Here is a 14,798-nt window from a genome sequence, read left to right as displayed (position 1 = left end):
GATGAGACAAATCAGAGCGCAAACAAGGAAATGCTTATTCCTAACAGGTCAGATGTCGGGAAAGCCTGTTAGCGCTTTGCGGGGCGCCAGCCCCAGGGGCCATGCCATTTATACAGAATGATAAGAAAGGGCTCTTCAAGGAGGACATTTGAGGGCAGGCATGAAGGGAGAGAGTAAACTAGTATTTGGGATATCTGGGAGGGCTGCCGTGAGCCAGCGCAGGACGGAGGAAGTGGGGTGGGCGGCGGGTGGCTGTGCAGAGGGTGGTGGTCCGGGCCGCGGCCCCCTGCAGGTGCCTGAAAACTCTGGATCTTGCTTTGCTTCGAACTGAACGCTAAGGGGGGCAAGTTTTAAGGCAGGAAGATGCGTGAGAAACGGTAAGACTAACGTGGGGAGGCGCGAGGGTGATGGCGTCGTGGAGACGGGTGGGATGCATCTGCTGAGGTGCCAGGTGTGACAGACAGACTGGAGGTCGGTGCCTGAGTTCTTGGACGTGAATGGCGGGTGGGTCAGGCCGCCGGCGAGGGGGTGTCTGGAGCAGGGGCACGTCCCCTGGGAGATGTGGGTCAGACGCCCACATGGAGCGTCCAGCTGGCAATAAAGACATGAGGTGGGTTGCAGGGCAGAGCTCTGAATAGGTTCATAATTATTGGTGTACAAATGGCATCGAAAGCAATGCGATCGGCAATTGATTGGGAAGAAAGTGAGGTTCCATGAAGGAACGTTAGCTGTATTGGATCCTTCTGAGTCACTTTGGGTACTCGCCCATTTTTCTACCTAGTAGTACAACCATCAAAACATATTTCAAGGGCTTCCCTGGTGGCGCAGTGGTTGAGAGTCCACCTGCCGATGCAGGGGCCATGGGTTCGTGCCCCGGTCCGGGAGGATCTCATATGCCGCGGAGCGGCTGGGCCCGTGAGCCATGGCCGCTGAGCCTGCGCGTCCGGAGCCTGTGCTCCGCAACGGGAGAGGCCACACCAGTGAGAGGCCCGCGTACCGCAAAAAAAAAAAAAAAAAAAAAAAAAAAAACCAACATATTTCAAGAATAAGTTTCCTTTCATGCATACAAAAATAAGAGTATTGTCATTTTTACACATTTCTGTTGAATAGAAAATAGGTTATGTGGTATACATAAGTATATATAACAATGAATAATTTAAAACTATATAAAATGCCGCATACATACACACATATATACACTAATGAAATATGCTTTAATATACATAACATTGTTGGAAAATAGACATTATAAAAATAATTGAGCACGGTACAACTCAGAGCCATCACTTACAGCTGGAATGAAAATACCCTTCTCTCCTTTTGTATGTAATTCTTTTCCATGACTGACTTTTAAAAACCTATATGCTTTATAATGTTCACTGACTCACTTTATGTTCCTACACAAATAAAATACAATCACAGGACGTTTATAACTCTGATTTTACATAAATACAAAGCATACAGGTACTCTTCTGTCCAAAATAAGTTTAATTTCTGCAATCAAATTTGATGAAATCTTAGTTTACGCGTTACAAGTGATTATACAGCATGTATTGTATTAGCTCCCAAATTATCAGATCAATTAATAAATACATTCTGTGTCAATTTCTCTTTTGTTTAGATGGCTAGCTATGACTTCTGTGTATTTGAAAGCACTTCCCCAGAAAAACAGCAGTATAGGGGAGAAGATAAACCAAACAGAATGACGCTTAAATATGTGTTGAATTTTATCATACTGTGTGTGCATGTCCTGTCCTTAGGGTCCTTCGGACGGAAACCCAGTGCAGATGGGAGGTCTCTCCACTGCAGGGCATCTGCTGTCAGGGGGACCAAGTCGGGCGGAGCTGTGAGCACGCGCCTTCAGTCTCCCTGCTGTGTTGCAGCCTTTGCTTCCGTGTGACCAGGGCCCGGGGTGCTGCCCGCGAGGACCAGAGGTCAAACGGAAGGCTGGTGAACAAAGGGAGACAAGCCCGAGAGGCGGGCTGGGGGGCGTGGGCGGAAGTGGTGGACAGAGCGACTGCCGTCCTCTGCCCGTGTCCGCCTCTGCCGCTCTCCTTCACCTTCCAGTGCTCGTGGGCCTCGAGCCTCGCCCAGCAGAGAGAGGGGCTGGCTCTGGAGCCCCGTAAGGGCAACATCTCACAGTCCGGTGAGGAAACTGAGTCTCTTTGCAGTGCTTGGAACACAATCACGTAATTTTACACCGTGTGTTCACCAACCTTCGTTCACCAGCTTTTTGTCCCCCAAGTCAAGAAGCCCAAGCCCATTAAGATCTGGTTATACCAGGATCCCTGACATGATGTGCACATTCTATGTGAGCACATCAGGAGAAGACTGTTGGGTTCATGGTGCTTGAATCGGTAGATTAAGCAAGTCTTTTTTTTTTTAATTTATTTTACTTTATTTATTTATTTATTTTTGGCTGCGTTGGGTATTCATTGCTGCGCGTGGGCTTTCTCTACTTGTGGCGAGTGGGGGCTACTCTTCGTTGCGGTGCACGGGCTTCTCATTGCGGTGGCTTCTCTTGTTGTGAAGTACAGGCTCTAGGCGTGTGGGCTTCAGTAGTTGTGGCTCGCGGGCTCAGTAGTTGTGGCTTGTGGGCTCTAGAGCGCAGGCTCAGTAGTTGTGGCGCACGGGCTTAGTTGCTCTGTGGCATGTGGGATCTTCCTGGACCAGGGCTCGAACCCGTGTCCCCTGCATTGGCAGGCAGATTCTTAACCACTGCGCCACCAGGGAAGCCCCAGAATAAGCAAGTCTTTAAGATGAAATTGCCTGTTACACAAGCACCCCTTCTGCAGAAGCAGCGTGCACGCCTGCTCCCTCCTCCCTCTGGTGCACAGCTAAGCAGGTGGATGTGTGAGTTGTAGGAATTTCAATGATGGAGACAATTATATGCTCAAAGAAAGTCCCCTAATGGAGGGCAGTGGAGAAAGAGAAGCACCTGGGGTCAACCAGCCAGGCTTGCGTTCCCACCTCTGCTGCTGGCTGTGCAGCAAGAGGTCCCGGGAATGACTCCTCAGAGGCTCCCACCGCTGGGATGGAGGCGTCCGTGCGTGGCTTCCACTTGGGACGTGGTACCAGAAAGACCTGCCATTGAATGATAGCCTTGTCTCTGGTCTCTGGGGCCTGAGTTCTCTTTCTGTGATGTGTGTGGTTGTCACAGAGCTGATATCACACCAGGGAAAGGTGACCTTGAAGAGTCACAGTGATCTCATCCCAGAGACGTGAGTCCAGTCACTTCATTTCCAGGACTTGCTCAAAAGACTGTCCTCTGATTCCAGGGACGGAAGGGACACATCATTCAATACTTATTTGGACTAAGGAAAAACACATCTAGCCCTTTACATTTGCCAGAAGGTCGTATCATTCACGAAATGGGATAAAAGTAGAGGAACCACCTTGGAGGACATGACCGATGCCACTTTAGGGTGACACACATTTCAAGAGCAATTCAGAGACAGAAATCCCTAACATTTATCCAGCGCTTATGAAGTACCCTTTCTTAGCTTACTTCTTCAAACCAACAACCCAGAAGGTAGCTATAATTATAATTCCTGACATAATGGTGAGAATTCTGAAATAAAGATAGCTAAGTAATTTATCAGAGATTTACCAGAAGTCGAGCCCAGGCAACCTGCTGCTGATTCCTACTGTACACACGCCTGCTCTTTCCCTCAACCAGCTAACCTGGTAATCACGTTAGTATGGTATTTAGAAACTGAACAGAAACATGTGGTACGTGATGGACGGCTGAAGTACAAACACACTGTAGGGAAACAAAGAAGAAAGTAGTAAAATTATCTAATGGGATAAGAGTAACCATAAATCTATTGCTAAGAATTGTCTTAGTTCCTATTAAGTACATTTGCTCTTCCAAACGAACAATGATACAGGAAGAGAATAACTACAGTAACTCTAAAGCAAAACTGAACTTTATTCCATGTTTTGATAAAACAAAAATATGTCAAAAGGCTAGCTATTACTTCCAAAACATCATAACGAATATTTCCAAATCACAAAACTACACACACACACACACACACACCTCTGTAACTACAGCTACGTATATCCTCGGAAAAGAAAACATCTCACAGGAGTGCATTATTTTCCTCTCAATGATATTTTGTTGGCCATGACAAATTGAAACTCGATGAAGAATTTTCTCAATAAATAGTTTTTTTTAAATTAGGAACACAGTTGATTTTGACAAGATCCAACTGATTGATAGATGTAATCCCAAATGTAGAATTTAACTGTTCTAATTTTGTTATTTAGAAAAATACGTTAATTGAAAATATTTTGGATATTTCAGAGCCAGAGAGACTCTTTTCCTTACAGATGAGATAGAACAATTTTAAAGCTGCCAAACTGAAAGCGGAAGAAACAAGTAATGAAATCTAATCACATAAGTTAAATTTAATCAATGAGGTTCGTGCATGTATTAAACAACGAGAAAACCTAACCCGCTCCAAAGTCCATCTCTAACAGTGTGTCTCGACACACTCAGGGTAACCATGACAGGCTGGCAGGACGGAGCAGCAAGGTTCCAGAAGGTGGGATCCTCATGTGCAACTTCTACACAGCACTCGAGTAGTTGTCACCTAGGGTTCCTCTAATCTTCACTTTTTGGGATGGTGAGCAATGGGCCTGATCTATTCAACTCTTTAAAATATGCAAAGGATGAGTAAGACGAGGTGGGCAGTGCACAGTGTGTGCTGCTGAGCTTCTGTAAGAAACACTGTCAACCACAGAAGTTGATGGCATTCTAAAGAAACAGCTAGCAAAATAACAAGAATACTTTTCTTGATAAAGTAATGTGTAACAGTAAAAGTATAGTTATTATTAATAAAAACGAAGTGATGTGATTGAAAACTGGTACTGCAAACTCTCTATGCCACTGCATCATTAAAAAACAAAAGGGACTTCGCTGGTGGCATGGTCGTTAAGAATCCGCCTGCCAACGCCGGGGTCACGGGTTCGAGCCCTGGACCGGGAAGATCCCACATGCCGCGGAGCAACTAAGCTCGTGTGCCACAACTACCGAGCCTGCGCTCTAGAGCCCGCGAGCCACAACTGCTGAGCCTGCTCGCCACAACTACTGAAGCCTGTGAGCCTAGAGCCCATGCTCTGCAACAAGAGAGGCCACCGCAGTGAGAAGCTGGCGCACTGCAACAAAGACCCAATGCAGCCAAAAAGTAAAATAAAATAAATAAATAAATAAATAAGGTATTCTAGACCAGTTTGAAGGAGATTTCAACACTTTTCTTCAAGGGTCTGACATCTGGTTTCCTTCAGTTTTTTAAAAATTTTATTTATTTTTTTATACAGCAGGCTCTTATTAGTCATCCACCTTATACACATCAGGGTACACATGTCAATCCCAGTCTCCCAGTTCATCCCACCACCACCCCCCAACCACTTTCCCCCCCTTGGTGTCCATACGTTTGTTCTCTACATCTGCGTCTCTATTTCTGCCCCGCAAACCAGTTCATCTGTACCATTTTTCTAGGTTCCACATATATGCATTAATATATGATATTTGTTTTTTCTCTTTCTGAGTTACTTCACTCTGTATCACAGTCTCTAGGTCCATCCACGTCTCTGCAAATGACCCAATTTCGTTCCTTTTTATGGCTGAGTAATATTCCATTGATACGTGTACCACATCTTCAGTATTAAAACTGTATTTTCACTTTTAAAAACAGTAATATAAGCTTTTGGAAGGTCAAACAGTTTTAACATTTCATACAATTGGAAATTTGCAAGGCAGAAACTTTCTGTAAACAGAAATCCAAAAGTCTTAAGTCTGAAAAGATTATGGAAAAACTTAAAATAGACCTGAAGGAAGGAGTTTGAACTGAGTAGAGGATTACAAGTAATCCTCTTCTTAAGGGATGAATCCTTGAGATTGGCACCAAATTGATTTGGGCAACAAAACTAATTTCCTAGCTTTCTCCTACACAAAGTCTATGTTCTACTAACTGCCCACACAAAATTTTACTAACCAGACAATTCATATAGAGATAAGTTGTCACTTATTTTAAATACTTCAAAAATATTCAATTTATTCATATTTTATATTATATAAATTTTTATTTAGAATATTCTAGGAAGGTTTTCCTAACATAGTTATACTGTCATATTTTATTAAAATTAGTGGAGTACATTAAAATATTAAGTTTTTTTTTTTTTTTTTTTTTTGCGGTACGTGGGCCTCTCACTGCTGTGGCCTCTCCCGTTGTGGAGCACAGGCTCCAGACACGCAGGCTCAGTGGACACGGCTCACGGGCCCAGCCACTCCGCGGCATGTGGGATCTTCTCGGACCGGGGCATGAACCCGCATCCCCTGTACCGGCAGGCGGACTCTCAACCACTGTGCCACCAGGGAAGCCTAAAATATTGAGATTTTAAAAAGCATTGCTCCCCAGTGCTTATTTTCAGAATGATAGTCAGGCTGTGCTTCTAACGCAGAATGAAGGGGAAGGGAATTCTGCAACATGAAGTTGTAATAATTCATAAATATCTTGCTCTTAGACCCACTTACATGGGTAAGGAATGCCCCCTAGACACTTAGATATCGAGAAAGAGAGAGGATTTTGGTTTATTTGGAAAGCAAGATTAAATATCTTTTGTGCATTAAGTCCTTCATGAGAAGAAGCAACTGAATCCTTTTATTAACACGTCCTTTTCCTAAGAGATATTTGTTTGTTTGAAAAAAGGACCTTGAATTGCTTTGGAAGCTTCATGAAAACACTGTAAGGTTGTACTTTTTATAACTAAAAGGACAAAGAAACACTTGAGGAATCATCAGATCAGTCACAGAAATCATGTACAATTATTTAAAACATTTGACACATCAGTGTTTTGTTCACACCTGACACAGAAAATGTAATGCAAATGGTATAACTTAAGGAAAAAATAATCATGTAAAAATGATATGGATGTGTGTGTCACTATATAAGGACAAAGGGAAATGGTGAGAACTTCCAGAAGGAAAAGAAATGATGCCTTTGAGCTTTCAAGAGTGTAAATAGGTCAATAAAACAAATCTTTAAAAATGAGATATAAGTAATTAGCACTCTGGGACTTGAAAGATGTTTCGGAAAAACAGAAATAAGTACTTTATGTAACAGTTGTGCGTTTATGGAGCCCTAACAGAAGAGTGGGTACATGCTAGCATATTAATAAATCCAAGAACATGTTACTAAGATAACAAAAATAAAAGATAAAATCACATTTTTATCAATGGTGATCACCATTGCATTAAGAAAGGAAGCAGGCTGTGAACAGGGGGCTGGGTGTTCCGGACAAAGTCACTCTTGCTTTGATCTGCTGCTGGGGCTCCAACAGCCCGAGCTCAGTCAGGGGAGCCTAGGTCCTCACCGAGAGCAGCAAGGCTCCTTGAGTTTGCAGTCGGTGAAGAGACTAAAAGAATCAGGGACATTTAGTTCTATTATTGGAGGAAACAAAATTAAAACATATTTTAAGAAGCTTGGATTTTAGGAAGTGATTACACATTTTAAAGCAATACATTAAAAAACCAAGAACTGGAATCATTTTAAAATGAGGTATAAAATGCAAAACAATCAATAAACCTTCTAAGAAAAACTGTTACTTAAAAAAAGAAAAGGGCTACAAATATGTTCGGAAAATGCAGAGACACGTCTTTTTTACTAAGATGGTCTCCCTTGCAGAACCTGAAAGACAAGTGTTTCTGCAAACATCAGCACACGAGTCAACCACTTTGGATGACGTCGGTCTCCACTCCCTGCTCCCCGTGTGTCTCCTCGTGTGATGGTTGGCGGGACAATTACTATTGTAATTGCTTCCACATCATTCGGGCAGGGCCTGTCCTTCTCTCACCAGGAAGAATCTGACCACTGGACTTGAACTCCTAAGTCCAGCTGTAGGATGAGATCCTGGTCACAGGGACACGGGGGTGTCCTCCGGGGGCAGGTGACACTGGCCCAGTGACTCGTGGTTTCTCCTCATTCTAAATGTTCACTTTTGTGACTAATTTTATATTCCTACTTCTGCAATCTTTTTATTAGTGAGGCCCCCAAACTGACTAAGTGACAGGTTCCCTGACATCTGGACACCCCTGGGGATTGACACCCCTACCCGAGGGCCTTTATGGTGAAGTATGTCCAGTGCGGCCTGAGTGTGGCCTCAGTTCATTGTCTAGGCCACTGGCTTTGCCACTTTCTAGAAAATATCTGCTGACCGGCCCTCCTTCTTCCTGGTTCTGCAAAAAACAACAGAATTCTAGTTTTTGGTTTTTTCCATTTTTCTCTTATCTCCGTACTGTTTGGGTTCCCCTCCGATTGTCCAGTCCTAAGTCTGAGACATGTCGCATCTGGACACGTCAGTAGTCAGATGTGCACACTGTTGAACGCTCAGAGCTCAGGGCCGAGGTCAGGGAGCACGTGTGCATCGGGGCCGTCAGGGTGGAAACGCTGGGGTGCCCGGGGCGCAGAGGGGATGAGATCTACTGCCGGGGAGCGGTCTGCCTTAGGTAAGAGCGGGGACGGGCCGTCAGGACAGGCCTGCCGGGGGCCGCAGTAACCCCGCTGGCTGAGGACTTCGTAAGGAGGCGGTAGGGTCACCCCCGGGGAGTGCGAAGTGTGTGCTGACGTTGCGAGAAAGGAAGGAGCTTTAACCTCCGTCCTGCTGGATAAGGCCAGAGGACGGACCACGGAAACACTCCAGCGCGAGTGTGAGGCAGAATTAAAGGCGTGGTGTCTTTCTCCAGCTCTGTCCGGCTGCACTGCTCGGTCAGAGCTGGGGCAGTCGCTCTGCAGTAAGTCCGACGGGCAAGAGCAGTGGGCGGGGACGGCCTCCGCAGCACGTGGCTGACCCGGGGGGGACGGCGACCGGAGCGGCTCCTTTGTGACGTCTTCCGCCGCCCGACCCTCCCGCCCCCGGCCCCGCCCGCGCCCTTCCGGGCACTGGTCCTCTCCGGCCCGGATCTCCGCCGCAGCCCTGGGACCGCCTCCTCCGCGGAGCCCGGCCCATCTCACGGTGGAGACCGGGCGGCCGGCTCTGCCGCGGCTCGCGCTCGCCCTCCTAACGGGCCTCTCCTTCGTCCTTCAGATAAGGTTCACAGTCCTCATTCTCGTCTTCGCACCCGAACACCAGCGCAGACCTCCAACCCAAGCACATCACCGCGGTGCTGAGCATTTTTAGCTGTGGCGAAGGACACACACTCCTCGCACACCTGGGCGCGCTCACACGTGCCCTGCTGAGCCCGGGATGCCCCCTCCCCGCCGTATCACCGGACTCCTAACCCTATAACCGCAACGCGTCCTCCTCAGCCGAGTCCTTTAATGAGCATCTACATTTCAGTCTGTTTAAGGCCTCCCTCCAAGGGACCTAAATCCCCTCATGAGCTGGGCTTTCTGTGAGCTCCGGCCCCTCTACAGTTGTGCTGAATCCCTGGTACCCAGTGGGGCGATCGGCACATGAATGATACTCAACGAATATTTGATAAATGAATTCATAAATAAAAACGCATTCACAAACCAATGAACGAACTGCTAATCTTCACAACAACCTGTGCTTTCTTCGCCCCACTGAACAGATGAAGAGGTCAAGTCCACAGAGCCCGACACATCGGCAAAGGGCAACAACACATGGAAGTGAGAGTCGCCACTTACTGCCACGTGCCTTATTCCGAACCCTTGCTCTCCCCCTTGTTGCCGGGCTGGCTTTCTCATTGGCGTTTCTTTCCTATTTATCAACGCTTATACCGAGAGAGAAAGAAGCCAGAGTACAAGTTGATGGGCACAGATTTTAGACAGCCTGCCAGATTCACATCTGTAGGTCTGAACTTCACCGGCTGTGTGACCTTGAGTTATTTATTTAAACATTCTTTGCCTCTGTTTCCATATCTGTAAAACGGGAATAATAGGAACTGCCTCACAGTGTTGTAAAGATTAAATATATTACTATATAAGCACTTAGAACAATACCTGGCACTGCACATGAACTATATATTCTGGGTAACTATTACTGCTTCATTTTTGTTGTTACGGGTGTAGCTTTGGGTCAGAAGAGAGTGGGTTTTCCTGATTAGTGGTCCGAGGCCAGATGTTCCGTGGTCCAGATCAATGAAATGTGCCTTATGTGAGGGACTCCTTTCTGGAGAGAGAAGCCTGCCCCTCGCCCAGCTGCACAGGACTGTTACGTGGTGGGACGGGTGACTGAGTTACACAAGGGGCCCCTTCAACTCGCTCCCCAGACCCAGCCATCGGAGTCTGGGCTCCTCCTCCAGCACTGATCTGCCTGCAGGAAAAGAACCCATTTCACACTGAGCCTTGCGTCCATGCCTCTGTTCTTGTGCTACGTGACGTTTCCCTTTGTGAAAGACAGTCCTCAACCGATAACGCCGTATGTCAAGTGTAAATCCAGGAAGCACGGAACGTGCCCGCTGCCCTCACGAAGAGAGCTTTCCTATATACATACAAGTGACAGTAGACATGTACTAATCAGTATCTGAAAATATTATCTCCAGGCCTCATAACCTAGGTAAAAATTCTCCCAAAGCAACTAATGGGCTTATAGCAAATTTTGTGTGGGAAGACCAGTGAGACGGGCTGTTTGATTTTACTCTGGGCAGAGTGCTAACACGTGGGCACTTTCGGATACTGACGGTAGCAGTATAAATTATTATGGCTCTTCTAGAGACAATTTAGACACGTAAACCTAGCCTCTTGACCACATCAGGATATTTCCACCCAGGATGTTCAAAATTCAGAATTTAGATTAAAGGAAGTACTTCGGAAGTTAACAAAAGTTTGTGGGCAAAGATCAATTCTTCGCTGGGTTGTTTTTTTTTTTTTTTGGGCCTCTTTAACCAAACGTGTGTCACTCTAAGAAAAATGTAAGCTCAATGAAAGCAGGGCTGTTTCTGCGTTTGTCTCCAGCTATTCGGTGCTTAGCCGACAACCTGGTAAGTAGCAACACTCAACAATGATCTGTTAAATAAATCAAAGGATGACAGTTGTGATATGTGTGATAGAACAAATGCGGAGGTATCTAAACGGCAAAACTCAGGTACTGGCCAAAAAGTACGGCCACATGATCAGATAAAATAAAACAATAAGTCATATATTTTGAAGAATCTTAACTGACATAAAAATCTCAAGTCATATTATATGAAAAAGCAGATTCAAACCAAATTCTAACTTCGCACAAATAATTTTTAAAAAGAAATAAAATAATGAGTGTTTATATGGAGCCGGGCATAATTCTTAGTCTCTCCTTTAAACTTGCCCTTAGAGACTGCATTATTTTTGAAAGTTCAAAATAAAGACCAGGTAGCTACTTGGAAATAATTTAAGACTAAACAACAGTATAGAAATGCAGGCTGGATTACTATTATGAAAAAGTTATATTAATGTATGGATAGGGTGTGGACAAATAAACTGTTAGGGTAGTTAATTTCTGGGTTTCTTTATCTTTTCTTTCTCTCCCTCCCTTCTTTCCTTCCTTCCTTCCCTCCTGCCTTCCTTTATTCCTTTATCCCTTTCATTCTTTCTTTTTAATTTCACTAGTTCTTTTTTTGGTAAAAAAATAAAATCCCATTAGGAAGCTATGTCATTAGCTACTTTGGTAGTTACTTGGGAGCTGGGTGCGACCTCCTTTCCTTCAGATGCTGCCACATCTTTTAGGAGTTGCCAGAACTGCTTTGCTGACAGTAAACTCAAGGGTATTAGAGTTTTTCCACCACCGATAGTCCCACAATAGAACCAAAACCATCCACAGCGAGGTGCAAGCAATGACCTGTTTTTATTTAGCTCTTGTGCTCTTGTGAATGTCAGCTTTAATCTAGGATTCTTCTGGACGGAAGAAAAAATTATGAACACTTTGGAGGTAATCATATTTTCTTTGTCTCCCTGCCTTCACACACTTTTGATTCTATTCATTATGTTGTAAATGTTCCAGCATTTTCTACTCCGCTGATTCTTTAACTGGAAGAGAAGTAACTGACGTAAAACACAAGGAACTTGGTTCTCCTTGGTTACACAAACAAGGTCAACCTTAACTCGGATTTAATATCAATCTGCAGTACTTCCAACCCTACAGACCCCAGATTGGAAAGGGACGAGATTATTATTTAGGTTTTATAAATCATTCCCATTTTGATTCTTAAAAATGGCCACAAAAACTGTTTGGAATTTTACAGAATTCTCAATGACTTTCCATTGCAACAATCCCGTGTACAGCACAGAAATTTAACAGATTTATGACAATTATATATTCGTTTCCACACCCAGAGAGACAACCTAACGATGGGATTTAAACATATTTTAAACATACCTTTCTTTGCATATACCTTTATATTTTCTGTATTTTCTAATTCCAAGTCTTATCCAAATCTTTCTCTCCTGTACTTTACACAGCAAATAGGACTATGGTAATAATTGTGGTTTAAACTCAGACTATTTCCAGTTGACTTTCTACTTCATCCTCAAAGGACCCCTGACAAGCTTCCTCCTGTTTCCACTGCCCCCCCACATGGAGGAACCTCGGAATCTGCTTCAGAATTATCGAAGCCGAGCATTTCTCTTCACTCTACCTTTTCTCACACGTGTTTTTCTTTTCTTTGTCTTTACCTTGTATTTTCCTTCATATCCATGCATCACTTGTTTTCATGAACTGCCTATTAGCCCAGAACCCCTCCTGGCCGAGGAAAAGCCATTATGATCATCAATGCTTGCTGGTCCTACCTTGAGAACCTTGCACATAATCTCATAAACTGAAAACGTTTTCTCTGCTCGGGTCCAGTCCCACGTGGTCACCTTGAAAAGATGAGAAACTAATACATCATTTGTTTTAGAAAGATGGCCCCTGCTTTTCTCTTTATTATACACTATGGTGGACACCTGGAGCTTCACATGTGCTCTAGGCCATCTCTAAGTTGTGAGGTTCTCCTCCTAGACGCCCTTGACCTTCAACAATGTTTCTGTTTCCTTTCTCCTAAGTTTCACACCATTTCTCTCCCTCTTTCAGCAGATGTTTTATATTATAAGCAACAATTTACCTTTGCTCAGTGTCTTGATGTGTTTTAAGTAGTGTGTGCATTCTCTCTACATAAATACTAAGTGTTGTTTTTTGGGGGTGGGATTCATTTTTTTATATGGGGAATATAGCCAATATTTTGGGTAACTGTAAATGGAAAATACTAAGTGTTCATATTTCACACATGTCATAGTTTTTTCTCCATTTACCACCTGTTACATGCAAAGAATACTAGATACCATATCCACGCTGGCTTTGATCTTTAAGAAAGATACAGTTTACATCAGGAAGTCACACCATGTTCTGAACATCGTGAAACACCAAACACCACAGTGAAGCTGTTTCACTTGTTTGTGTCTGAAACACGTATTAGTCTGTCCAGTCATAAGAAATTATTCAGAGTAGGAATAATGTAAAAGGTATAAATATTTATGTTTTTTTCCCGTCTTCCGGGTGATTTGAACTTTGTGTAGACATAGATATTCGAAATTACAGCAAGTCTAACCTGATCCCGCCAGGACCCTCTGTGGTATTAGACCTGTAAGTGAGTGGTCTGGCTTAATATTTATAGTCAATAAATATTCATGAGAATCTACTGTTGTGTAAAGTACATGTTTCCAAAAGCAAGGCCTCAGGTGCAGCAGATCGCCATACGTATTTAACACGAAGCCTGATGACGAGATACGGGATGTAACAGATTATCACAAACACCACTGATTTGACTTAGACAGACCTGTGCCATATAGATAAACATATTAGCCTGTCATAAATGTCGACACAGAAATGCCTTCTAGGTTTTTCAAGGATTATAAAGCCAATGTTTAATGCCAGAACTTATATCTTTAGCAAGAAATTCTCAGAAGCATTTGGACTGTTTTCTATTTTTCTCTGTATCTTATTTTCGAAATATATTGGTAACATATCATTTGTTATTGTTAAGCTGATGTCACTCTGTTGTGATAATATGGGAAAAATAAGGAATGTTGAACAGAAACACTTACTGGAGGTGCCAGAAACTTATAAAGACACGAGCCCCGCAGGGCTAGGAACGCCGGCGAGTACGCGCTGTCCTGCAGGGGACCTTGTTCCCGCGTTTCACACCAGCCCATGTAGACAATCTGCAAGGAAGCGGAACACGACGACCGGTCAAAAAAGCCGCATTTCAGGTGGCTTGTGTGGTTTTCTGGTATCTTTTGTGGTATTTTAATTTTCTCATAAAATTATCAGTTTAATTGATGCAAAAAGTATATTAAGATTTTATGTTTCCATCAATGTTTATCAAGAAACAAACGTTACCTTCACGGAACCAACAATTACGTTGATAACTGATTTCTCAAGAGAAAGAATGAAAGCCAGAGTATCATGGAACATAAACTTCAATGTATAAAATGAGAACAACAACCAGCCTAGAATTTCATACGCAGCAAAATTATTATTTTTTTCATGAATTAATAGGGCTAACCCAAATTTAAGATAATGTTATGTATCTATATTTATACTGGTGGATTAAGGCTGAAAGTCATAGCAACTGGGCACTGCTTTCTTTCAACTGACAAATATATTCAGAGAAGAGAAATATTTTGACTTACAGTATACCACTAGTCTAACTTTCTGTTTGCTTTCCATGGGGAAAAAACCCCCCAACAAAACACCTTCCTATTTACACGTAAGTCGTCCTCAACCTGAGAAATATTACAGGGACGTTAATGCAGTTCAATGTTGTGTTACCATTAGCTCAGAATCACATATAAAATTATCCGGAAGCAGACTGTACATAT

The 14,798-nt window shown here is 43.6% G+C and overlaps 1 protein-coding gene across 2 annotated transcripts in view; it reads right to left on the bottom strand.

Annotated features, from left to right (window-relative positions):
• SNTG1 (syntrophin gamma 1) overlaps positions 1–14,798 on the bottom strand; it is a 473,934-nt gene that overhangs the window by 46,792 nt on the left and 412,344 nt on the right. For both annotated transcript variants that reach the window (XM_004275023.3, XM_049700609.1), the window contains 2 exons: positions 14,022–14,138; positions 12,729–12,800 (listed from right to left, as the gene is read on the bottom strand). In XM_004275023.3, coding sequence (XP_004275071.1) covers positions 12,729–12,800; positions 14,022–14,138 — 189 coding nt within the window. The remainder of the gene's footprint in view (positions 1–12,728; positions 12,801–14,021; positions 14,139–14,798) is intronic.

Source organism: Orcinus orca, chromosome 17 (assembly GCF_937001465.1).
Source record: "Orcinus orca chromosome 17, mOrcOrc1.1, whole genome shotgun sequence".
NCBI lineage: Eukaryota > Metazoa > Chordata > Mammalia > Artiodactyla > Delphinidae > Orcinus > Orcinus orca.
Note: the sequence above shows the minus strand (reverse complement) of the source record. Positions and strands in the feature narration are given on the sequence as shown.